At 38.0% G+C, this 23,827-nt stretch overlaps 1 protein-coding gene and 1 non-coding gene across 4 annotated transcripts in view; both read left to right on the forward strand.

Annotated features, from left to right (window-relative positions):
• The first annotated feature begins 608 nt into the window (after window positions 1-608).
• RASAL2 (RAS protein activator like 2) overlaps window positions 609-23,827 on the forward strand; it is a 380,363-nt gene continuing 357,144 nt past the window's right edge. The window contains exon 1 of one of the 3 annotated variants that reach the window (XM_067728748.1): window positions 609-1,520. In XM_067728748.1, the coding sequence (XP_067584849.1) occupies window positions 1,319-1,520 (202 nt within the window). In that variant the 5' untranslated portion in view covers window positions 609-1,318. The remainder of the gene's footprint in view (window positions 1,521-23,827) is intronic. The other 2 variants (XM_067728749.1, XM_067728751.1) reach the window with 2 other exon arrangements.
• Window positions 9,807-9,879, forward strand: TRNAE-UUC (transfer RNA glutamic acid (anticodon UUC)). The gene has a single exon. It is a non-coding gene; the product is annotated as a tRNA-Glu (tRNA).

Here is a 23,827-nt window from a genome sequence, read left to right on the forward strand (position 1 = left end):
AAAAAGAGAAACACGTTTGGTTAATACTAGGCTTTTGAGAGCATTTCATGTGTTTGCGAGGCCCGTCCATCCATCCACACCACACTTCTTAACCATGCTATTCTAAACCGATGACAAATCCAGCTTTAGTGCGGACAGGTCGCAGAGCGCGGTCCCCACACAATCCCACAATCCCAGACCCCGCGGCCAACTCTCCTCTCTGGGAAGGAAGGAAGCTTTTCCCCTAGGGTGACTGTAAAATAAAGCAGCATCTCCAATCTCTCCGTCCAATGAGAAAGAAATGTTGGTCCAAATAAATAAAGACATAAATGCATACATACAAGGAAAAGGGTGGGAAAAGGGGAAAGGGAAGCTCTTTTCCTTTCTTTTTAAATTTCCCGCACCCTTTTTCCACCCCGCCTCTCCACGCCGGCTCCACTTCAAGAAGCAGCTGGGAAGACTGGTAGACCGGGAAACGCACTGCAGGGCGGTGGCGGAGAGGGTATTTGCAAAGTAGGCGGGACTGGCTGGATGAATAACTCGGGGTCCGATTTCTCCTGCCTTCGGCGGCAGTTCCTCCTCCGCTTCGTTACTCTACTGCACACGCGGCTTGGCTCTCGGCCCTCGATTACTGCGGCCTATCACCCTGGGATGCCGCCTGCCGCCGCCACAGCCGCGGCAGCCGGGCTTGTGGGATCCGCCGCGGAGTCGGAGCCGGACCCCGAGCAGCGGCGAGAGCCTTGGCCTGAGAGTTAGAGGGGCGGGCCGGCTCATTCCTGGGGTGGGTGCTGAGGACTGGCGGGCGAGAACCCGGGGCCACCGCCTTCCCCGCCCCCCCACCCAGGGGTGAGGGAGTGGACACTCGGAGCCCCTGAGGCGGCGGCGGCGGCGGCGGGAGCCGGTCAAAGGGGGCGGCGACGCCCCCAGCCCAGCCCTGTCTGGCCCCACTCCATCCCCAGCCCCGGCCGGATCGGCCCGCGGGTGACGCCGGCTGGGGCACAGAAAGGCGGCTCCGAGGGGGCGGGCGGGCGAGCCGCCCCTCCCGGGTCTTTCCACGTCCCCTCCCGGGAGGGACCCATACCTGAGCCCGGACCCACCCCCACCCGGGGCCACGCTGGATCCGCCTCCCGGGCTGGGTCCCGCCCGCCGGCTGCAGGTGGGCAGCAGCGCCCGAGCCGCGGGCAGTGGGCGGCGGGGAAGGAGGTGAGCCGCGTCCGCGCCGGCTGCCTCTCGGGTCCTTGACCCCGCTGCTGCGCTCTCCTCCTTCCCTTCCCGCAGGCAGGGCGCGGAGCTGCGCGCCCGCCCCGCCGCCGCCGCCGCCTTGTCCCTCAGGGGCACCATGGAGCTCTCCCTGTCGTCCGGAGGAGCCGCGGAGGCGCTCTCCTGGCCGGAGATGTTCCCGGGACTGGAGTCCGACTCGCCGCTCCCCCCGGAGGAGCTGGACGCTGTTGTCCCGGTCAGTGGGGCCGTGGCCGGTGGCATGTTGGATCGGATCCTTCTGGAGTCCGTGTGCCAGCAACAGAGCTGGGTCCGGGTGTACGGTAAGGACCAAAGGCCGTCTTAGAGGCTGATGTTTTGTGTCTTTGCTCAGGCTGAAATTCATTCCCTGGTCTCAGTCCTGTTCTCAGTCCCCATCAATCCTGTGTCCGTTTCCCACATCCCTTTTGGTCTGGGGTGCATTTTTGACAAGTTTCTCCAGACTAGGACTTGAGGAGAGAGATGTGACTCAGTATGGTCTTTGGACCTTTTCAGGTACCTGCAGTACATTTAAGGTGGAGTTGGGCTATGTAGACTTAATTCTCAGGTGGTGACTTCAGGGGAAGTGTCAGCTGATCTTCAAGAAGAACACACCGTGAAATCAAATGAATGGCGTTTCACTGCTTTCTCTGGAGTGAGGCAAGGCTGGAAACTAAGATATTATGAAACAGCTTAGCAGAGGTTAAGATAATAAAATAAAAATCAGAAGCATTTATTTGGTGGGAACAGTCTAAATCTATAACCTCTTTCTGAACCTCACTCTCCAAAGGCAAGCATTTAGTCCAAGGGGTGTGGATTGTTTCGGATTGCACTATTGTTTCTGGTGCTCTTTGTAAAGTGACTGGGTTGCTACTCAGCAAGTTAAAAAGTGATGAACACACTAAAACTTTCCCTTTCTGCATTCCTAGTAACCACCTCTTTAATTAAAACTGAATGATGAGATTCTATTAGGGCGAGCCTTGTGGCAGCATTAAAACCATGTTGGTCTTGAAAACCCATAGCCCAAGGATTTATAGCCTGGCATTCAGGACTGAGCTGTGGCTTTCCAAAATATTGAAACGTCAAGGTGTTTATCACTTAGCTCACAGGACTATAAAAGACATTAGTAATGTGACTGAGTATAAGATGGCAAATTTGAAGCACCTGAGATCAACACAATGTTAAGATGTTATCCTGCAGTCATGTGCATCTAAACCCGTTAGTGATCAAGTACATTATGTTTATTTATTTATTTTTTTCATCCTGAACAGGGTTTGTGTTTAGTATTCAAGAGTGACTGTGACTTTGAAGTTGTCTTCCTGGATAGTTCAGTTGATTTCAAGACTTTAAGTCTATCACCATGAGAAAGATCATAGAACTGGGAGTCCAGAGATCTGAATTTTGGTCTCAGTTCTTCCACTACATGGCTATGTGATTTGGAGCAGAGCAGGTCACTTTTTTGACGTCTCATTCCTCTTCTGTAAAATGAGTGGATTGGATTAAATAATCTCTTAATGGTCCTTGTAGTTCTAAAAATCCATCAATTTTTATAACCAATTCTTAATTGTATTTTGCTGGATGTTTATAAATGTTTCTTGATGTTATTTTAATTAACTGAAAGAATTAAAGCAAAGAAGTGGGAGATGATGCAAGGTCACCCAGTTCATTCTCAGCAGATTAAAAACTTTAGTGCCTGATTTTTCCACCCACCTGCTGTTCCTACTTAGCTGATGGTTTATAACAAAGGTTGGTGGGAATCTGAAATTGAGCTTGAATTAGAGTATATTGTGGTTACAACTTTTTCCTATTCTATCCTTTCTGTCCTTATACACTTCTTTTGCATATTGTTTTTTATATGAAGTTAGAGATAGGGCCTTGTTAACTGCAAGAATATGTATATATGACAATTCAGTATTTCAGTGTCAAACTATTCTGTCTGGATTTTCTAGACTTAGTATTAACTACCTTCTTTGCATATAACTCATAAACCTATGTGCTTGTTTTTGTAGTCCATTCCTAGGGCTAGGTTTGTGTGTATATTCTTAAATATATATTCTCTCTCACACACACATATATAGTGTGCATTTCAAAGCCAATTTGCAGACTTTCTACTGCATTGTAACTTTTTTGTCTTCCCTATCAATTAACCAGAAGTTTTTATTTACTGTTTAGTACTGCTACTTTCCTTCCTCTAAGGCAGCTCATCTTGGGTACTACTTTATTGTCTTTAGTTTGATGTAAATATTCCAAAACTATCTGAATGACTCTTGGCTTTTCTATGTCCTTAGCTAGTTTTTAAGTTGCCTGTTGTATAGCTCTTTGAAGTAAAAAAAATAGAATGTAGAAAATCAATTTGGAAAACAGTTCGTTTTGGTTTTCTTGTTTATTTGTTTTGTGTGTTCAAAATCCTGATTGTTTTGGAACATCAAGGTTCTTTTACACAATTGAAAGAGACTTTGATAAGTGTACTCAAACGTTTTTTAAAGAAATCCAGAAACTAGTCTAGAGCATGCAACTGGGGGTTGAGAACCTGGGTTTTCATTCTGGCCTTGCCACAAATTGTTGTTTAACTTTGGGCAAGTAATTTTAAGTCCATGGGTCTAGGTTTCTACATAAAATGTGGAATCTGGAGTAATTGTATCTATGGTACATTTTAGTTTGAGTTTTCTGATTCTATGGCCTACCCTATTATTTAACCTACAACTGTGCCTCCCAATTCCACCCTGACTCTTGGGGCCAGGCATCAAGCAAGCCTTTAATACATTTAAATCATGACTATCAGGATTCTGGGGAGCACTTTTATCAAAAGGTCAATGAACTGAGTTTTGAAAGAAGGAATGTTGAGGGCAGATGTATATTTGTTTGGAATGTTTTCACAAGATAGGAAGGTGGGAATGGGGATCTCAAATCTAGCTCATTCAGTTTTGAGACCTAACCTGGAATAGACCTGTGGGTTTTAAAGATAAGATGCAAAGTAAGGAGCTGTATTAAGTGCTCCTGGCTTCTGGCTATGGTTTATATCCTCTTCAATATACTTAAGGTTTGAAATCAGTATGCAAACAAACAAGAAGAACAGAAGTAACCCCTCTCCCCAAATATCTTAACAGAAACTTTTATTTTATTTATTTACTTACAGAAACTTTTGGAAACAATATTTTATTAGTTTGCCTCACAAAATTTGAAGACTGGGCACTGTTTTGAGTTTGCTACTAATAGGTCTGGCTCTTTGGTGGATTATACCTATATTCAGAGTTTTGTGTATTGTCATGATTACAAACTTTTTGGAATATGTCCAGAGCTTTATAATATGTAGACCTATATTTAGAACACAAACAAATGCACATTTTTGAGACACAGCCAAGAGAAAATAGTTATGCTGTGCTATTCTTCATTTTCTTTTAGTTGCAAAGTGTTTCATTTGTTTTATTCCAATATTATTATAAGTTGTGCCCATGCCCGTCAAGACTATAATATTTTTGACACCAGGGAATCTGTCTGTCTTGTTTATCTCTGTATTCCTATCTTGCCACTCCCTTCATTGTCACAGTGTCTAGCAGATCGATGCCTCCCCCACGGTAAGTCAGTGTGTGCTGAATGTTGATCCATCTGTCCTTTGACCATCCAGATCTCAACCTGACTGACTGTATGGGTGGTAGAGTAGCTTAAACAAAGGCATGCCACAAACAGCTAAATATGGATGCAGAATCCAAGAGCATCAAATGCAGAACATTTTTCAGATATTTATAGCCTCAAAGTGAAGTCAATTGGCTGAAAAAGCTCAGCAGCCCAGCAAAAGGAAACGGGAACGGCAAAGCCAGCCTCACTGTCTCTGCTTTCTGGTAAACAATGAGGACGTTAAAATTAACTACTTTACCATGAATGGATGGTGAGTGAAGGGCACTATTGGGGGAAATTAAAGATACCAGTCTCCAGCAGTGCCCGCATTGGAGCTCTGCACCCATCAGTACAACAGATCTGCAGGTGTATGCACAGATGTGCTTTTAAATAGCTAGAGGGGAAATATAGTTCTCATGATGAAGTGATCACCAAGAAACCATATTGTTTTTAATTTTAATAGTATGGGCAGGACTTATCTAAAATATTCAGTTAATAAAATAACATCAACATTATTGCCTACCATTAAGCTAATATATAGCTCATTGTTTATTAATGATTGATAGGGACCTCCTGGAAAATTTCTAAAGGCTGGTACTATTTCAGCAAGCAGAAGAAAAAGGGAATTAATCATACTGCATCAAATATAATACAATTCTAGAAATATGGCAATGGGAATTTGGTAAGAATTTCTCATGAACTGGTTATGAGTTGACAGGGGCAGAAGTCTTATCGGGTTATAGTAAGTAATATTGCTTATACTTCATAAATTAAAACAAAGGATGATTTAATTAAAAAAGTATATTTTATTGCATTTTTAGAGAACATGTTTCTATGTTTACTTAAAATGTTGCAACCAGTAACAAGTCCAGGAAGTTATTTTATTTTGGTCTAGTATGAATTAGTTATGACTAACTCACTGGCCTTATACAGAAAGTTCTTAGCATAATTCACTTTGAATATTCTCAGCAACTCATTCTTTTTTTAAAAAAAATACTTATTATTTTTTAAATTAATTAATTTTATTTTTGGCTGCATTGAGTCTTCGTTATTGCACGTGGGCTTTCTCTAGTTGCGGCGAGCGGGGGCTACTCTTCGTTGCGGTGCGCGGGCTACTCATTGCGGTGGCTTCTCTTGTTGCGGAGCACGGGCTCTAGGTGTGCGGGCTTCAGTAGTTGTAGCATGTGGTCTTCAGTAGTTGTGGCTCGCAGGCTCTAGAGTGCAGGCTCAGTAGTGGCACACTGGCTTAGTTGCTCCGCAGCATGTGAGATCTTCCCAGACCAGGGCTTGAACCCATGTCCTCTGCATTGGCAGACGGATTCTTAACCACTGTGTCACCAGGGAAGTCCCGCAAATCACTCATTCTTACACATCTTACATATGCACCCCATGACTCCTGTTTTGTGGTAACATGTAGATAAGTGAAATTGCTCAACCAAGACTAGAAGTTTTATGTGCTCTAGCTAATTGATTGCCAGAAGAAAATCAGTGACTATGTATTCAGTATATCCCAAAACATGTTCATGTTACTTAAGTGTTTTAATTTCCTCAAATACTATTAATTGAACTTTTACAAATGAGTATTAATGTTTTAGGAATCCTTGGGATCTTAAGCTTGAGTTCAGTACTCAAGGATGGGGACTTCCCTGGCGGTCCAGTGGCTAAGGCTTCAGGCTCCCAATGCAGGGGGCCCAGGTTCAATCCCTGGTCAGGGAACTAGATCCTGCACTACACAGCTAAAGATCCCACATGCGGCAACTAAGACCCAGCACAGCCAAATAAATAAATAAATATTAAAAAAATATATTTAAGCCCATTCATTAAAAAAGAAATACTCAAGGATGACTTTGAGTGTTGACACATCATTTTCCCATAATCTCCAATACATTTTATACACAGTAGGAGTAGACAGTTCTCCACTGAAATTAAAGAGAACTTCCAAGAAGGCCTAGGTATATACTGTTTATTTTAAATTATATTGATTTCAAATAGCCCTCCTTTTTTTCCTTCAAGAGAAAATTTATGTATCTCATTTAAATAATGTATTCTACTAATGTTTTAGATGGTGGACAATTTCCTTTACAACATCTTAGTATTTTTCTACCCTCTATCATGTTGGTTTATTGCTATTTCATTTTCAGAGAACGAAAATACTTTTGCAGAATAGAAACTATACATCCACAATCCCTTGTCCAAAACTGTTTGGATTAGAGTGTTTCAAAATTCAAAACTTCTGATTTTAGAAAATATGGTATATATAGTGATATAACCCCCCTAGTGGTGTGTGGAGCAACATCAGTCATGTTAATAGTTCTGCAGTTAAACAAATGGACATTCATGCTAAGTATTGTTTAACACTATACATAGCATGGTGTCAGTGCAGGTCAGATTTTACTGCTAGAGAAGTTATGAAAAAAGAGTGTTCAGAGCTTTTTGGGTTTAGGAATTGCCGGTATGGAATTGAGGATCTGTACAAATTCTCTGATGTAAATAATACGAAGTTCTAGATTGCCCCTGTTTATCTGAGAATAGTTTGTTTATAAGGATTGCCTTTATCTTCTTCAGATAATAAGATTCAGTGTATGCACTTTAAAAAATGATGTACAGGGCTTCCCTGCTGGCGCAGTGGTTGAGAATCCGCCTGCCGATGCAGGGCACAGGGGTTCGTGCCCCGGTCCGGGAAGATCCCACATGCTGCGGAGCGGCTGGGCCCGTGAGGCATGGCCGCTGCGCCTGCGCGTCCGGAGCCTGTGCTCCGCAACGGGAGAGGCCACGACAAAGAGAGGCCCGCGTACCGCAAAAAAAAAAAAAAAAAAAAAAAAAAAAAAAAAAAAAGATGTACAGTTGTATCCTATTTATGATGAATGAAATAAAATTTTCTGATTTGCTAAGGAAAACAAAAGGGATTCATATGACAAAGTAGGCTTTACTGAGATTACTGAAGAAATGGTAGCAAGGCAGTGGTTTCTTACACTTTATTAGAAAGAAGGATAAGGTAAATTGAAGTGGAGGGTTTATGTAATTGTTTTTAGCAGTTGCTCTCTGGAGTAGCACAAAGTGATTTGATCACCTTTTAAGTAGGTGAACCACAAAAAAGCATTGAACTAATGACTGAGTTAATCCAGAAAAAATTCAGCTGTCTGCTCCCTTGTCCCACCCTATTGGAATAACTTTTAAGTAACTAGAGAGGTGTTCGGTCTTGTTAACCAGGAGGAGGAGTTTGAAGTGTGCTTAGGGCACTCCGCCCTTGGCAGAGGGATAATTGCTCTCTGATGTTTGTTTCTTCCCAAAGGCTATCAAGTGCTTCTCAAGACCTGTTGGTAGAGAACCTTTTACAAGTTTAATGTAGCTGGTTTTCTTGTGGAAGGCAGCCATCAAGAAGTACATGATATGTAAATAGTAGGGAAAAAAAGATGTCCTGAGGCCCAGCTCAATGGGGTTGGAGGGAATACGGTAAACAAAAGAAATAAAAATTGAGCCCTTGAAAGCAAGCATGACAAAACTTCATTTGCTGCCCTGTGACATAGAAGTTATCATCTTCCTATCTCTATCAGCAGGGTTCAGGTGTTAGGAGTCTTGAGTTTTACCTTCCCTTACTCAATGTAGTTACATTAATTGGTTGTCTGTGGCCACTTTGCTCATAAGGGTCCAGTTTAGATCCTGATTGCATTCTTATTCCCCCATAAATTGTCTTCAACTTGGCTCAAGTTCTGTTCATGTTGTGTCATTTACAGTAGGCTTTCTAAAAGTATCCCCTCCCTGCTCCTAAGTCTAAGACATTGGTAACACTTGCAGATACTGTTTGGAAGAGTGAATATTTAGAGAGGAAAAATTTAACATGAGGCAAGAAAACAGAGTTCAGAAGAATAGTGTGAAGAGTTAAAAAGTGTAAAAAGTTGATAGTCCTAAATATTTTTCAAAATAATCTTTTAAGTTTCCTCATTAAGTAAACTGACTCAGGAAATTTAGCTTCTTCCCAAAATTGGAGACAAATTCCACAGTTTGTCAGGATTAGAACTCTTAACCTCAGATTCCTCAGCCTCCTGTTACAGCTTCTAGATCTTACTGCTTTCCCTTAGGGAGATGGCCTTTCAAAGCTGAAGGTCAGTGAGAAATACCAGATTGTTAGTTTCACAGTCTTTAAGGGAAATGCTGGAAGTACCATTACCTAGGTAACAGAAAACAAAAACGGTCAAAACATCCAGAAAGTAGGAGGATGAGAATAATCTCATAGTGATCCTTAGGAGGTAGATTAGAGGACAGATTAGATCTTTTCCTAAATTCTTTATTCTGCCATTGGAGTGATGTTTTGAGGAAATTTGAATGTTTCATTTATGATCCTTAGAATCCTGGATAATCCTTAGTAGCTTTATACCTCCCTTTTAATTTCTAACCTCTCTGATTCATATTATTAAAAATTTAATACTATTTTCCTAATTATGAATGTAATCCATGCTTAATGTAAAGAATTTGAATTATAGGAAAAGCCAAAGAAAATTAAAATCAGCTATAATTCCACCTCTTAGAGATAATTCTTCCTTTAATATTTTATTCCAGTTTTTTCTGTGTACAGATATACTTGTTTGTACATATTTGGTATCATACTGCATCTATTTTATATCCTGCCTTTTTCTAATAGCATATTTTCTTATGGCTTTGAAAATCTTTAAAATTTTTTCAAATATATTTTTATTTTTAAATGTAATTTTAAAAATAGGAAATACATTTCCTTCTTTCAGAATTCAAAAGGTATAAAAGGATATGTCATGAGGTCTCTCTCACCCCTCCTCCCCACCCCTCACTTGCCATCTGGCAGGCAATCATTTCCCTCCCACACAATGAATAAATGTTGGAAATTTTTGTGTATCCTTCCATACCTATTCCAGGCATATAGAAATAGATAGATAGATAGGTAAAAACTCTGCCAAGAGTGGGATCCAAGAAATGTAGTTTAAAAAAATTCAGGGTTTGGGAATTCCCTGGTGGTCCAGTGGTTAGGACTCTGCACTTTCATTGCCGAGGTCACAGGTTCAATCCCTGGTCAGGGAACTAAGATCCCGCATGGCCAAAAAAAAGGCTGGGTCATTTTTTTGTGAGGTTAATGAAGTGACTGGAACAAACCCCCAAAGGAAGTTGGTTGGGTGTTCTGGGGGTCTGGAGCCAGTTGTTAATTGCTTAGTATCTGAATTGATAGTATCATAGTTTTTACTGTGTATATGCTTTTTTCTCCTTTTTTACAGAATTGTTAACCCATTATAGGAATTGATCTGGAGTTTGTGTTATTCCTCCCTCGCATCTCCCCTCCACACACACTTATTAATATATCTTGGATATATTTTCCTGTCCATTTGTAAAGTGGTTCCTCATTCTTTTTATGGCTGCATGATGCTTGGATGAATCATAATTTATTAAACCAATCCCCACATTTTGCTGGTGCAAGTGATAGTGCATGAATAATCTTGGCTATAAGCCATTTTGCTTGTGTATATCTATAACAAAAATTCATGGAATTGCTAGGTCAAAGATAGATGTATTTGTAATTTTGAAAGATATTCCCAAATTGCTCTTCTTAGGGGTTGTACCTATTTATATTTCTCCAGCAAGGTATGAGAATGCCCATCTCCCCGTACATAGGGAATTATCAAGGATTTTTAATGTGACAATCTAAAAAATTAGTCTTAGTTTAATTTTATTCTTTCAAATCTTATATTACGTGTGATTGAATATCTTACAGAGCCATTTAAATATACCTTTTATTGTGACTGTACATATCTTTTGCCCATTTTTATTGGGTTGTTGGATCTTTTTCTTAGTGATTTGCAGGAACTTTTAGTATATTAAGAGCCCTTTGTCTGCCATGAGTTGCCGGTATTTTCATTTATCTTTTTTTTTCTTTTCCTCTATGAGGAAATTATTTTTATGCAGTTGAATGTATCAATCTTCTTCTTCTTCTTCTTTTTTTTTTTTTTTTTTTTGCCACACTGCGTGGCATGCAAGATCTTAGTTCCCTGACCAGGGATTGAACCTGTGTCCCTGCAGTGGAAGCGCAGATTCTTAACCACTGGACTGCCAAGGAAGTCCTGAATGTATCAATCTTATGGCTTTTTGGTTTTATGTCCTAGTTAGAATGGCCTTTCCTATTCTGAGGTTATAAAATAATAATGGTTTGTCTAGTACTTTCTTGTTTTTATTTTTACATTTAAACCTTTGATCCATTTAGAATTCATCCTGGTATAAAGTATGAGATATAGATACAATTTCACTTTTAGAAAGATGGCTTTCCAGTTATCCTAGCACCATTTATTGAATAATTAATTTTTCCCCACTGATTTAAGATGACTCCTTTATCTTTCATTAGATTGCCATATACATTTTGGTTTATTTCAAGATTTTCTATTATGTTCTGTTGGTCTGTCTATGTTCATGTGCCAGTATCACACAGCTTTATTACTGAGGCTTATATGAAAATATAATTTGTTAATGACTAATTGAACGTAACTGATTTAACCATTATCCTATTTTAAACATTAACATTTTTCAAAAATTTTATATTAGCAGTCTATTGATTCTCTTTGTGCATAAGTCTTTGAACTTCTGACTGTTTCCTTAGGCTGAATTCCTAGAAGAGTATGTTTTTAAAGGCCTGAGACTTAGTGCCAAATTTGTGTGACCTTCTTGGAAAGCAGTTCTTGCCACGAGTATATGAAAGTATGGCTCATAATTTTAAGTCCTACTTCTGTATTGCTACTTTCAACATATTGAAGTATGTTTGCATAGATTTCATGTAGTGCCTTAAACGTTATTTAGCACATGTTAAATGTGCTCAGAGTTCTAATGTTTATAAGACTGACCTTCAAAACTGAGTGTTTTTCCTCAATGGTACTCCCTTTGATTAATGGCATATTTCCAGGTGAATGAGGGGAGCATGAGTATAGAGTCAAAGCAGTTGGTCTGCTAAAGATCAAATCCATGACCATGGCCTTATTTATACTACGTTAGACTCTCCAACTGAAATGACCTGACACAGATGCATAATGTTCTAGATACTCTAAGAAGAACATAGTTGGCGGCTTTCATCTCAGCTGATCGTGTCCTCCTTCTACTCTTTGTTTCTCAGAGTATTAGAAGGAATTGACATCAGTGATTTGAATATAGGTTCATTTAGTTTTAGCTGGATGAATGACTGAGGTGTATACCTTATATAGCACTGTGTTAATGCTGAGTTTTTAGCATGGGATTCATTTAGGTATGTTCTAGGGAAGTTTATAATGTCAGAGCCAAATTTGAGGAATGGCAACAAGAACTAACATTAATGACAAAAGTAATTTAAAATATTTTCTTCAAAAAAAAAGGGCAGGAATAGGAATTGTTTTGAAAAAGCGTAGTTTGTATAGACCATTAAGCAGTTTTCTTTTTTTTTTTTTTAAGGACTTAATTTTTTTTAGAGCAGATGTAGTTTCACAGCAAAACGAGAGGAAGATAACAGATTTCCCATATATCCCCAGTTCCCACACATACATAGCCTCCCCCATTATCAACATCCCCAATCAGACTGGCACATTTATTACAGTTGATGAACCTACATTAACACATCATTTTTACCCAAAGTCTACATTAGGGTTTACTCTTGGTGTTGTACATTCTGTGGGTTTGGACAAATGTAAAATGACATGTATCCACCATTATGGATCATACAGAGTATTTTCACTGCTTTAAAAACCCTCTGTGCTCTGTCTGTTCATCTCTTCTTACCCACTACCCCGCTAACTCCTGGAAACCACTGATGTTTTTACTGCCTCTGTAGTTTTGCCTTTTCCAAAATGCTATATAGTTGAAATCATACCCAAATTTTCTTTTATCCATTAGTCATTTGTTTAGCATGTAATAGGAGCACACTTAGAAAGGAACAAAGTAGCTTAACTTTTAATAGTGACATAGAGCAGTTTGAGTGAAATGAAGAATCCTGTATCCAGTTAATATTGTGGAAGTTTGTAGGAGATTTTGTTTGATTTAAATTTGGGCAGGATATACTATATAAGTATCTTGTTCCCATGATTTCCTTAGGCTTGACTCTGTACAATTTTCTATGTATTTGTAGATTTCAAGAATACCCCCGAGTGAGGAAACCCAAGGTCTTTCTAGTGCACGTTCCTATTTTGAAATGGGCCAGTTTTGCCCAGTGGTTGGTGATTAGCCTGTATCAATGAACCTGAAAAAGATGTCCAGCATTGTAGCTACCAACTAAAAAAAGACGTGGTTCAAATCTAAAAAATGACTCTACTTTTAGTATTTTCTGGCTTCATAAAGACTTCATAGTAGTTTTCATTTTTAGAGAAATGAAGATTTATTTGCTAATTTTTGAATCTTGTTTGATAACATGGTTAAGAAAGGACAATATCATATGTGGTGATTCCTATTGAAATAGAAAGATTCTCTAGAGGATTTAATATGGCCATGTTTCTTGTTGTTTTATTCAGGTCAGAAAGTCCTAAGTCATTCTTTTTCAAGCACCCCCTAAATCAGTTTGAGGAAATTTTTAGTTACTTGCACTTTAGGTTATGTTTTTGATGTACATCTTGATTGTCATACCTTGAGAAATAGTCATATTACCTTGTGAAGCCGATAATCTTTCTTTGCCTGTAGCATAACTGGCAATGATAATGTTTCACTTATATAACCAGTAATGTTATTCCATTTACCTGTGAGCATATTCTATAAAATGATACCTTTTTACAAAGTTGCTTTTTTTCTACAGTCTGAAAATACCCTGTATTTTTTTCAATAAATTTATGAAAAATGATAAATCTTTTCTTCATTTTATTGGGAAGTAATCATGTAAAGTTAGTGATTTAAAGATTCTTGGTGAAGTTATATTGGAATCTGAGTAAGATTGGAACTGAGTTACAATCCAGTACTTTTTTGGGAAAAATTATCCCATCTCTGTTATCCAAGTTCATAGTTACTGTTTCCAGTTTAATATAGTTGTGTTAAAATATATCACGAGCTATATTTTATAAATTAAAAAAATATATTTATTTGGTTGTGCTGGGTCTTAGTTGCAGCAGGCGGGCTCCTTAGTTGCGGCTCGAGGGCTCCTTAGTTGTGTCATGTGAACTCTTAGTTGCAGCATGCATGTGGGATCTAGTTCCCTGACCAGGGATTGAACCTGGGCCCACTGCATTGGGAGCGTGGAGTCTTAACCACTGCGCCACCAGGGAAGTCCCTATCATGAGTTATCAAAGTAGCATCTTTATGCTTTTCTAAGTTCTCTTAGAATTTAGCAGTATGTCTTATCCTAGCTTCTCTGCCTTTTTTGGAGCCTTGTAGGTAAGAATGGGTATTGAGTTCTTTATTGGTGAACTGAAGGAATAAAAGTGAGGATGCTAGAGAGAGTAACGAATTCACTGTACAATTCAGTGACATTAAATATATTCACAAAGTTGTGTAACCCTCACCACTATCTATACCCACTTTTGAGAAACTGCCACTTTTCCACAACATCTGCACCTTTTTACATTCCTACCAGCATTGCACAGGGTTACAATTTCTCCACATCCTTGCCTACACTTGTTATTTTCCTTTCTTTTTTATTAAAGCCATCCTAGTCGGTGAGAAGTGATATCTCACTGTGGTTTTTTTTTAAATTAATTATTTATTTGGCTGCGTTGGGTCTTAGTTGCAGCACGTGGGATCTTTGTTGCGGTGCGCAGACTTCTCTCTAGTTGTGGTGTTTGGGCTCCAGAGCACTCTGGCTCTGTAGTTGTGGCACGTGGGCTCTCTAGTTGTGGTGTGCAGGCTCCAGAGCACCAGGGCTCAGTAGTTGTGCCATGTAGGCTCTCTAGTTGTGGCACATGGGCTCAGTAGTTGTGGCGTGCGGGCTTAGTTGCCCCACGGCATGTGGGATCTCAGTTCCCTGACCAGGGATGGAACCCGCATCCCCTGCATTCCCACGAGGGAAGTACCCTTATTGTGGTTTTGATTTTCATTTCCGTCATGATGAGTGATGCCGTGCATCTTTTCATGGGCTTATTGGCCATTTGTATATGTTTTTTGGAGAAATGTCTATTCAAATCCTTCTTTTATATTAATTCTTAGTAGATATATTTGTATTTTTCAAATTATCAGTGATAAGTGTTAATTATCCTATATAGTAATCTTAACTCTAATAACAGTGACAATCATAAGCATGATTATAACAACAACAATAATGTAAAACTTCTTGGCTGCTTACCATGAGCCAGGCACAGTTCGAGGTTCTTTAGGCCTATTAATTTATTTAATCTTCATAACTACCCTATGAGGTAGATGCTATTATTAACCTCATTTTATAGATGAGGGATCAGAGGCGTAGACATATAAAGGAACTTGGCCAAGGTTATGGAGCAAGTAAGTGGCTAGTGTGAGATTTGAACTCAGGCAGTTCAGTCTTGAGTCTGTGTTCTTAACTACTGTATAATTTCGTTTCTCATTTATAAGAACTTTAAACTCTTATTATAAAAAGCATTCACTGTGATATTTGTTAATTTGAACCTTGAAGTTTACCTATGTGTTTTATACAGCACCGTAACTATAAAATAATGACATTTGATGTGCTGGATATGCTTTGGATGTCATGATGCTATTGAACATCTTCGTAGAGGTGTCCAAGTTTTATTAACTGTAGACAACATGAGGAAGCTGTATGTGGGTGAGTGGTGTGAATATTTCTATATTTAAAAAAGGTTACACAAAGTCTATTTGTGATCTAAAATTTATGTATTTTTAGCAGTAATACAAAATATAAAAATAGTGTTTTTTCCCCAATAATGCCTTTGTTGGCCTATTATTGATGTTTGACCAAGCCAGTGAGAATACTGAAATTTAAGAGACCACACATGGGCTTCCCTGGTGGCGCAGTGGTTGAGAGTCCGCCTGCCAATGCAGGGGACACGGGTTCGCGCCCCGGTCCAGGAAGATCCCACATGCCGCGGAGCGGCTGGGCCCGTGAGCCATAGTCGCTGAGCCTGCGCGTCCGGAGCCTGTGCTCCGCAACAGGAGAGGCCGCAACAGTGAGAGGCCCGCGTACCGCAAAAAAAAAAAATAAATAAAAAAAAATAAGAGACCACACGATCATAAGAACCATGAATCATATTCATCTGGGGCATAGCTTTATTCTAGGATTTACACTTCAAGTGCCTCTCCCCTTTGATATCGGAAATTCTGAAAAGAGAATCCACTTTCATAGAGCCAGGGAAACCCAAGTATTGATCAGAGCTTGGCCATATAAGAGACATTTTAGGATATTTTTAGAATTCACATGTTCTTTTCCAAAAGCCCAGGAACACTGGCCTCTCATCATTCCTGATTTGTTTTATCTTAGTTCCTCTTGAACTTGGTTATCTTTATGGTGCATATGCTTTGTAGTTTAAACATATCCTAAGGTTTGTAGTTCAAGGACTCAGAAACTTAAAGCATGATTTAAACACAGCAAACTGTGAACCAGTTCTGAAATTTAACTTTCCTACTAATGAATTGCAGTTCTTCAAAATCTGTGATTCTTTGAGTTATGGGCATTATAGCAGTGGGAAGTGAGTTATAGTGTTACATTCTGATCTAATTCATACGTCTTAAAAAAACCAATTTGATATAATATATTTGACATACAACAAACTAACATATTTAAAGTATAATTTGATATGTTTTGGAATATATAAATAACTATGAAACCATCACCACAATCAAGAAAATGGACGTCTATTTCCTCTAAAAATTTCCTTGCATCCCTTTGTAATCTTCCTGCTCAATCCCCACCACCGCATCACCAGACAACCACTAAACTGCTTTTTTGTTTTTAATGGGTTAGTTTGGATTTTCAAGAACTTTATATAAATGAAGTCATATAACATACACTTATTTCTAGTCTGGCTTCTGTCATTCAGCACATTTTGAGATTCATCCATGTTGTGGCATGTATCAACAGTTAATTTATTTGTATTATCTAGTAGTATGCCACTGTAGATATTCCATGATTATTTATCAGTTCACCTTTTGTTGAACATTTGGGTTGTTTCCAGTTTTTTGGCTATGACAAATAAAGCTTCTGTGAACATTTGCGTTCAAGTCTTTGTATAGACATATACTTTTATTTCTCTTGGGCAGATACCTAAGAGTAGAATGACTGGGTCATATGGTAGGTTTATGTTTAACATTTTAAGAAACTGCCATAACTGTTGTCCTAAGTGCTTGTGTCATTTTACCACCAGCAGGATATGACAGTTCCAGTTTTACTGCCTTACCAACACTTGGTATGGTCAGTCTTTTTAATTTAAGCCCTTGTAGGAGATGTGTAGCAATATCCAAAGTGGTCTTAATTTGCATTTTTCCGATGACTAGTAATGTTGAGCATCTTTTCGTATGCTTATCAGACATTCATCTGTCTTCTTTAGTGAAATGTCAAATCAAATCTTTTGTCCATTTTTAAATTGGGTTTGTCAATGGACAACAGGTCCTGCTGTATAGCACAGGGAACTGTATTCAATGTCCTGGAATAAACCATAATGGAAAAGAATATAAAAAAGAGTATGTATATGTCTAACTGAGTCACTTTGCTGTGTAGCAGAAATTAACACAACTTTTAAATCAACTATACTTCAGTAAAAAAATAGATTGGGTGTGCCTTATTGAGTTTATATAAGTTGTTTCTGTATTCTGGATACAAGTCATTAATCAGATATGTGATTTGCAGTTGCTTTTTCCCGTTCTGTGACTTACCTAATCATACTCTTAACACTGTCTTCAAAGAATAGTAGTTCTTAATTTTGATGAATATTTTCTTTTCCTTTTGTGGATTGTCCTTTTCATATTTTACATAAGAAAGTTTTGTCTAGTCCAAGGTTGTAAAGATTTTCTCCTGAGTTTTCTTCTAAAAGTTTTATAATTTCAGGTCTGTGATCCATTTTGATTTTATTTTTGTCTATAGTGCAAAATAAGGATTGAGATTTACTTTTAAAAATATGGATATCTAATTGTTCGTGCACCATTTGTTGAAAAGACTGTTTTTTCTGCACTCAAATGCTTTTGTACCTTTGTTGAAGATCAAATATACATGGGGGTTTACATCTGGTCTTTGGTATATTCTGTCTTTCTACTGTCTATCCTGATTCACAAGCATACTATTTTGATTACTATAGATTTCTAGTAAGTTTTGAAGTCAGGTATAAATCCTCTAACTTTGTTTTTCTTTTTTCAAAGTTATTTAAGCTATTCTAGATCATTTCCATGCCTGAATGAATTTTAGACTCATCTTGTCAATTTTATACAGAAAGCCTGCTGGGATTTTGATTGTTGTTGTGTTGAATCTATAGATCAATTTGGGGAGAATTAATATTTTAATAATATTAATAACAGTATATCTCTGTATTTTGTCTTTTAAAATTTTTCTCTGCAAAGCCTTCAGTGTGCAGGTCTTGCACATCTTTTGTTAGATTTACCCCTAAGTATATTACAATTTTTGATGATGTTGTAGATAGTATATTAAAAAAAATTAGTTTCTAATTATTTGTTGCTAGTATATAGAACTATAATAGATTTTTGCATTTTTGTCTTCTATCCTGCAGCCTTGCTAAATTCACTTGTTATTTTTAGTGGGTATTTTGTAGATTCTATTAGGTTTTTTATACAGAGGATCATATATAATGTCTGTAAATAAAGAATGTTACTTCTTTTCGGATCAGGATGCCTTTTATTAGCTTTTCTTGCCTGATTACACTGGCTAGAATCTCCAGGATAACGTTTAATAGAAGTGGTGAGAGCAGACATCCTTGACTTCCTGATCTTAAAAGGAAAGCTTTCAGTCTTTTACTGTTTAAGTGTGATGTTAGCTTTAAGTTTGTGTTTTCGTAGATGCCCTTACCAATTTTAAGACATCCCTTTCTATTCCTATTCTTGATAGTTTTTTTTCAGTCAGTAATGGATGTTGTCAAATGCATTTTCTGCATCTGTTGGGATGATCATATAGTTTTTCTTTTTTAGTCTAATAATAATTACAATTTTTTTTTTTTTTTTTTTGGCTGTGAGACTTGGGGGATCTTAGTTCTCTGACCAGGGATTGAACCCGGGCCACCACAAGTGAAAGCACCAAGTCCTAACCACTGGACCGCCAGGGAATTCCCTAATTACACTGATTTTTGAGCCTTAAACCAACTTGCCGTTCTTGCATAAACCCTTTGATGTATTATCTTTTTATATGTTGCTTGATTTGTTTGATTCGATTCGCTAAAATTATGTTAAAGAATTTTGTATCTATATTCTTGGAGGAATATTTGTGTGGTTTTCTTGTGTTATTTCTCTGGCTTAGGTTTTAGAATGTGCTGACAACATAGTATGTGTTGTGTAAAGTATTTCTTTCTTTTTTGATTTTCTGGAAGAGTTTGTGTAGAATTGGTATTATTTCTTCTTTGTACTTTTGGTACAATTCATCAGAGAAGCCATCTGGACCTGGACTTTTCTTTGTGGGAAGATTTTTTTCACTTCATATTCAATTCCTTAATAAATATAAGGTCATTTAGGTTATTCATTTCTTCTTGATGAACTTTTGTTGTTTGTGTGTTTGAAGGATTATGTCCATTTTGTCTAAGTTGTCAAATTTATCAGAATAAAATTGTTTATGATATTTCCTTATCCATTTAATGACTTCAGAATCTTTAATGATGTTACCTCTCTCATTCCTGATATTGTAAATTTGTGTCTTCCCTATTTTATCCTCCATCAGTCTGGTAGGTTTAAGTTTATCAAATTTATTGGTCTAAGAACAGCTTTTGGTTTCATTGTCTTTTTTCTATTTTTTCTTCTTTCAAATTTTACTGATTTCTGTTCTGATCTTTATTATTTCCTTTCTTCTGTCTACTTTGGGTTTCATTTGTTATCCCTTTGCTAGTTTCTTAATGTAGAAGCTGAGACCATTGATTTGCAACTTTTCTTTTCTAAGAAAGGCATTTCTATGCTGTAAATGTTCCTCTAAGTACTGCATTAGTTCCATTCCCACACATATGGGATATTTCATTTAGTTCAAAATAATTTTTCATTTTTCCTTTGGTATCATCTTTGACTCATGGGCTTATAGAAGTTCATATAGTTTCCAAATATTTGAGGATTTTCCAGGTATCATTTTGTTACTAATTTCTAATTTGTGGTCAGGGTATACTTTGTATGATTTGAATCCTTTTACATTAACTGAGACTTGTTTTATGGCCCAGAATATGGCGTGCACTTAAATGTGTATTTTGCTGTCATGGAGTGGAGTGTTTTATAAATATCTATTAGGTCTAGTTGGTTAATAGTGTTGTGCAAATCTATATTCTTCTTGATTTGCTATCAATTATTGACAGATTTGTTGAAGTCTTTGGTATAATTGTGGATTTGTCTAATTTTCTCTGCAGTTCTATCAGGTTTTTTTTTTTTTTTTGGCTGCATTGAGTCTTTGTTGCTGCGTGTGGGCTTTCTCTAGTGGCAGTGAGTGGGGGCTACTCTTCGTTGTGATGCGCGGGCTTCTCATTGAGGTAGCCTCTCTTGTTGCAGAACATGGGCCCTAGGCACACGGGCTTCAGTAGCTGTGGATCATGGGCTCAGTAGTTGTGGCTCACGGGCTCTAGAGCGCAGGCTCAGTAGTTGTGGCACATGGGCTTAGTTGCTCCATAGCATGTGGGATCTTCCTGGACCAGGGCTTGAACCTGTGTTTCCTGCATTGGCAGGCAGATTCTTTTTTTTTTAATCTTTAAGATTGTGTTTATTTTTTTAAACAGCTTTATTGGAGCATAATTGCTTTACAATGGTGTGTTAGTTTCTGCTTTATAACAAAGTGAATCAGCTATACATATACATATATCCCCATATCTCTTCCCTCTTGCATCTCCCTCCCACCCTCCCTATCCCACCCCTTTAGGTGGTCACAAAGCACTGAGCTGATCTCCCAGTACTATGAGGCTGCTTCCCACTAGCTATCTGTTTTACGTTTGGTAGTGTATATATGTCCATGCCACTCTCTCACCTCGTCCCACTTACCCTTCCTTCTCCCCGTGTCCTCAAGTCGATTCTCTATGTTTGTGTCTTTATTCCTGTCCTGCCCCTAGGTTCTTCAGAACCTTTTTTTTTTTTCTTTAGATTCCATATATATGTGCTAGCATACGGTATTTGTTTTTCTCTTTCTGACTTACTTCACTCTGTATGACATACTCTAGGTCCATCCACGTCACTACAGATAACTCAATTTCATTTCTTTTTATGGCTGAGCAATATTCCATTGTATATATGTGCCACATCTTCTTTATACATTTATCTGTTGATGGACACTTAGGTTCCTTCCATGTCCTGGCTGTTGTAAATAGAGCTGCAATGGACATTGTGGCACATGACTCTTTTTGAATTATGGCTTTCTCAGGGTATATGCCCAGTAGTGGGATTGCTGGGTCATATGGTAGTTCTATTTTTAGTTTTTTAAGGAAACTCCATACTGTTCTCCATAGTGGCTGTATCAATTTACATTCTCACCAACAGTGCAAGAGGGTTCCCTTTTCTCCACACCCTCTCCAGCATTTATTGTTTGTAGATTTTTTGATGATGGGGCAGGTGGATTCTTAACCACTGCACCACCAGGCAAGTCCCTCTATCAGGTTTTGTTTCGTGTATTTTGAAGCTTTGTTATTAGGAGCATAAACATTTAGGTGTGTTATGTCCTCCTGATGAAGACATAATATCATTATGTATTTTATTGTTATGAAATTTTCATCTTTATCACTCATGATATTCTTTGTTCTGGAATCTATTTTATCTGATTTTAATATAGCCACTCTAGCTTTCTTGTGACTTGTGTTAGCATGGAATACCTTTTTCCATCCTTTTACTTCTAACCCACTTGTCTCTTTATAAAGTGGGTTTCTTGTAAGCAGCATGTAGTTGAGTCTTGATCTTTTATCCAGCCTTTCAGTTGGGGTATTTGGACTATTTATATTTAATATGATTGTACTTAATTATTTATATTTAATGTGATTGGTTAGGTTTAAATTGAGTGGTTGCGTTTAAATCTATTATCTTACTATTTATGTTTTATTTGTCATCTGTTCTTTTCTCTCTTTTACTCTTTTAATGCTTTTTGAAATAAATATGTATTTTTTATGATTCAATTTTCTATTTTGTTTCACTTTAGTGATTGCTTTATAGTTTATAGTATACATCTTTTAACTTATAATAGTCTACCTTCAAGTGATATTACACTACTTCATGTATAGTATAAGAACCTTATAACATTATACTTACAATTCTTCCTTTCTGGCTTTTGTGCTATTGTTGTCATACATTTTACTTCTACTTATAAACCCCACAAAAATATTGTTTTTGCTTCAGTCTTTTAAAAAGATTTATATAATATGGGAAAATAATAATTTTAGTTGTTTCAGACAGAAGGGTAAATCTGGTCCTTGTTAATCTTGACTGATAGAAGTCCCCCCATATCTGGTTTGGACCTGAATGATAACATGTCCTGGAGCAAATTAGCAGTGTTCTTCTTTTCTTTCTGCAGTTTCAAATCTGGTGTTTCAAATCATACCTCTTCAGGGAGGTATGACCTTGAGCTATTGAAGCTTTGACAAGTCGGATTTCTTTAGTGCCTTATACTTATTTAAAGTCAGTGCTCCAATGAGGTCACTGTATCTCCTTAGTGTAGTGTCACCCATATAGCCATCTGACTCAACACAATAAAAAACCTTCATATCTACTTTAAATTCCTCCAGATATGCTGCAAACTATTAATGGCATAAGCCCTGACTACAAATTTCATAGCACACCTCTTCCTGTAAATGGTGGAGTGGAAGTTGGGAATGTTTACCTGACCTGAATAAATCAATGAAATACTTTTTTTCTTTTCTGAAGGTGCTATTTTTGGCAAGCAAAGTCAGTTTTACCACGTTTAGACTAAACTTCCTAATCTTCTTACTAGCAGGCAATTAAGCTGCTAAATCATGCTTATTATTAGGTCAAAAAATAAAGTAATTTTTGCCAAATAGACAATGGGAAACAAGAGTAGGTGGGAATTGGTGAATGGCCAGAATTTGGTGTACAGACTGCTTGTTGTAGTGTAGTCAGGGCAATGACATCTATACCTGTTGGTTCACCATACATATTTTGACTGAAAAGAAAATGTATTGATATTGACTTAGGAACAAATGTGTATGTTGGCAGGTCTAATTATTTGTGAATCCTGTCCTAATAGTGTTTACAAGTTTAGTCAGGGAGGTAATTATTTATCAAATAAACACAAAATAAATATAAAATTACAATTCTAACAATACTGTATAAGAAAGTACACAGGGTTGGCCCTAAGAGTATATAGCTAAATGATCTAATTTAGTTTGGGAGAATAGAGAAGACTTTCTTAATGAAGTGACTAAGATCTAAGAGGTGAATAGGAGTTAACTAGGTGAGGGGAGTTAGGAGTGGGCAAGTATTCCAGATGAAGAGGGTAGCATGTGCAAAGGTCCTGGTGTTAGTGAGCCTGGCAAGTTTGAGGAACTCGGAATAAAGACAAGAGTGGCTGGGTCACAAATAGTGAGAGGGCACATGGTATAAGATGAGGCTAGAGAAGTAACCATGTGTTAATGATTTGGTTCTGGAAGGTAGTGCCTGGCATATTTGCTTTAGAAAAGACCACTCTGCCTTCAGTGTAGAAGATAGATTGGTGTGGAGCAGGGAGACCAGACAGAAGGCTATTGTTGTAGTTTGGGCAGGAGATGATGGTAATTCAGACTATGGAGATGGTGATGGAGAAGAGAGAAGTGGACAGATTTGAGAGACATTAAGTAGGTTAAAATGGGTAAGATTTGGTGAAGGGTTAAATATGGGGCATTGAGATGTGGGGAAGGATGGGAGGATGTGAAAAGGGTAACTTCTGTTTAATTGTGAATGAATATTGGAGGGATATTGGTACTATTTAACGAGATACAGTTTTTTGTTTTGTTTTTTGGTTTTT

Source organism: Pseudorca crassidens, chromosome 2 (genome assembly GCF_039906515.1).
Source record: "Pseudorca crassidens isolate mPseCra1 chromosome 2, mPseCra1.hap1, whole genome shotgun sequence".
In the NCBI taxonomy this organism is placed as follows: domain Eukaryota; kingdom Metazoa; phylum Chordata; class Mammalia; order Artiodactyla; family Delphinidae; genus Pseudorca; species Pseudorca crassidens.